The sequence below is a fragment of the Otolemur garnettii genome, unplaced genomic scaffold, assembly GCF_000181295.1.
Source record: "Otolemur garnettii isolate 467f Iridium unplaced genomic scaffold, OtoGar3 scaffold00018, whole genome shotgun sequence".
In the NCBI taxonomy this organism is placed as follows: domain Eukaryota; kingdom Metazoa; phylum Chordata; class Mammalia; order Primates; family Galagidae; genus Otolemur; species Otolemur garnettii.
Window position 1 is genome coordinate 25750685 of NW_003852413.1, and position 3485 is coordinate 25754169.

Below are 3485 nucleotides of genomic sequence, written 5' to 3' on the forward strand. Positions count from 1 at the left end.
ATTTGAACCCGCCACCTTAGGTGTATGTGGCTGGTGCCTTAGCCACTTGAACCACAGGCGCCGAGCCAGAGATTGTTTCTACAAAATAAAAAAGAAAAAAGAAATCTCATAAGCACACATGTCCCCTTAGGTCTACAGAGAGACAAGATCATCATGATCACTATCTTCCACCTCCACATCTTACCCTTGAGGAGTCTTCAGGGGCAATAACATTCATGGAGCTGTCATCTCCTAGGATAACAGTGCTTTCTGGAATACCTATTGAAGGACTTGCCTGAGGCTATTTTATAATTAACTTTTTTTGTTAATAAGTAGGCGTACACTCTAATGATAAGGGTGGGCACTGTGGCTGAGGTCTGTAATCCCAGGATTTGTGGAGACTGAGGCAGGAAGATCACTTGATCCCAGGAGACCAGCCTCTACAAAAAATTTAAAAAACAAAAATTAGCAAGGTATAGTGGTATGTGCCTACAGTCCTACCTACTCAGGAAGCTGAAGCAGGAAGATTCCTTGAGTCCAGGAGTTAGAGGCTGTAGTATGATGACACAACTGCACTCCAGCCTGGGCAAGAGTGAGACTGTCTAAAAATAATAATAAAATAAAATAATAAAGTAAATTTGAAAAAAAAAGTATTTTTACTAAATACATACAACAGTAAGATAGCCATTTATTCTCATTATCAAGTATTATGTACTCTGTACATAATTATATGTGCTATACTTTCATATAACTGGCAGTACAGCAGGTTTATTTATATTGGCTTCGCTACAAACATGTGAGTAATACACGTGCTGTGACATTATGACAGCCTCAGTGTCACTAGGCAATAGGAATTTTTTAGTTCCATTATAATCTCATGGGATCACCATCATATATGTAGTCTTGACCAAAACATTATTATGTAGCACATGACTGTATCTAATTGTGTTACCCTACAGATAAAAAATATTTGAGAGACTACATTGCCTCTTTGATAAAGTCTTGTTTCTTTGTAAGCTGTGTGGTCTTGAACAATTCAGTTCCTGCCTACTTTTTTAGCTTCATCTCCTTGTTACTCCCACTCACATACCCTCTATTCTTCAGCTTATTGAATATATTGCTATTATTGCTAATTTCTGTCTTATTTTTTCCTATTTGTACATAGGTCATTTATCCTGTCTGCTTGGAATGCCCCTTTTCTCCTTGTCTATCTAATCATGTAAAGCAAAAGTCAACTATTGAAAAGCTTTTATTTTCTTTGGATATTTCTTTTTGTGCCTTCAATCCATGCACGCCATCACTATAGTACATATCATAATGTATTACTGTTTAGCATCAGTTAATTGAATGGGTGTAGTGGTTTTAAGTTTGTCAGTGATTATTTAGTAGTGCTCTTGAACAATTTCTGTTTTTATTTCCCTTTTTGTTTGAACTTATCTGTTTTTTTTGTTTATTATAATTTGTAATTCTTCCTACAAATAGTGATTAAGTATATCTTAGAGTAAAAGACAAGTTTTTATAACAGAATTTACTAAGTTGCGGTAAGGAGGAATAATGGGAATTTGGCCCACTATTTGTTTCCTGGAACTGAAAGAAGCAAAGAATTGGTCAGCTTTGTGGTGTCAAGAGTTCGTCTCTGCTTTGTTTAGGAAAATAAAATGTAAACATTTTAGATTATATCATTATTTGTGTTTACCTTCTAGAGGATCTCTGGGAAAGTTTAGAAAATGCTAGTGGTAAACCTATAGCAGCAGTGATGAATACCTGGACCAAACAAATGGGATTCCCTCTCATTTATGTGGAAGCTGAACAGGTAAACTTACATTAAGTCCTTTCATTTTTCTGTTAATACTTAATGAAATCCAGTACATGTTACCAGATTTGCTTTTCTGTACTTCAAGGGTTCTAATGACATTTAAAGCAGCCTTTTATTCTTCTCTCATTGACTTTGCCCCCACATCATTAGGATTATACATATTTAAGGCATTTAACATTAAAAAAAGAAAAATCAGGGCCGTACCTGTGACTCAAAGGAGTAAGGCACAGGCCCCATATGCTGGAGGTGGTGGGTTCAAACCCAGCCCCGGCCAAAAACAGCAAAAAAAAAAAAAAAAAAAAATCAACGTTGGGCTGGGCACAGTTTTAGAGCCTATAATCTTAGCACTCTGGGAGGCCGAGGCAGGTGGATTGTTTGAACTCAGAAGTTCAAGAGTAATCTGAGCAAGAGCAAGACCCTGTCTCTACTAAAAAAAAAAAAAAACAAAAAAAACTATCTGGGTGTGTTAGTGGGTGCTTTTAGTCCCAGCTACTCAGAAAGCTGAGGCAAGAGGATCTCTTTAGCCCAAGAGTTTGAAGTTGCTGTGAGCTATGATGCCAGGGCACTCTACCAAGCACGATAGAGTGAGGCTCTGTCTCGAAAACAAAACAAAAAACCCAACAATATATTGATTCATAATTACTACATTAACAGAATCAAATAGAAAGAAATATATAATCACCTAATTAGATGCAGGAAAAAGTATTTGGTAACACTTAACATTGTGTATGATTGGTTTTTAATGTTGATTGAATGGCAGTGTGATTTTAAATTTTTATTTATTTATTTATTTTGAGACAGAGTCTCACTCTGTTGCCCAGGCTATTGGGCAGTAGTGTCATCATAGTTCACTGCAATTTGAAACTCCTGGGATCAAGTGCTCCTCCTGCTTCAGCCTCCCAGGTAGCTGGGACCATAGGTACACACCATCACACCAGGATAATATTTTCTATTTTTGCTAAGGATGAGATTTCATTCTTACTCAGGTTGATCTTAAACTCCTGACTTTAGGCTCAGCACCCGTGGCACAGTGGTTACAACACCAGCCACATACACCACAGGTTGCGGGTTCGAGCCCACTCCAGGCCAGCTAAACAACAGTGACAGCTGCAACAACAACAAAATAGCTGGGTGTTGTTGTGGGCACCTGTAGTCCCAGCTACTTGGGAGGTTGAGGCAAGAGAATTGCTTAAGCCCAAGAGGTTGCTGTGAGCTATGACGCTGCAGCACTCTACCAAGGGCTACATAGTGTCTCAAACAAACAAACAAACAAACAAACAAAAACTCCTGACTTCAAGTGATTTTCTCAGCGCAGCCTCCCAGAATCCTAGGATTACAGGTGTGAGCCATCACACCTAGCAGGCAGTGTGATTTTGACTAGAATTACACTCATTAGTTGAACAGTTATGTGAATTCAGAGTGGACTGTTTCAGAATGAGTTATTCTCCAACAGAACTGAAAATTACACATCAACTGTTAGTGCTTATCATAAAGTTTTATATTAACTCAGTTTCATTATATGAAATTATGATATGAAAGTATTCTCTTAAATTTCTGTGTCATGATTTTATGAGCTGCATGGGGGATTAATTGCAGTTCATTTTTAGGGAAGAGGATTCATAAGTCGTATTTTGTACATATTTTACATTATAGTTCTATATTGTCCATAAAGCTATATAAGTTTGGCTCG

General features: G+C 37.5%; 1 protein-coding gene across 2 annotated transcripts in view; it reads left to right on the top strand.

The window, feature by feature from the left end:
* The window catches only part of NPEPPS (aminopeptidase puromycin sensitive), a 129314-nt gene that overhangs the window by 91176 nt on the left and 34653 nt on the right, over positions 1–3485 (top strand). For both annotated transcript variants that reach the window (XM_003786441.3, XM_023511323.1), the window contains one exon: positions 1683–1792. In XM_003786441.3, coding sequence (XP_003786489.1) covers positions 1683–1792 — 110 coding nt within the window. The remainder of the gene's footprint in view (positions 1–1682; positions 1793–3485) is intronic.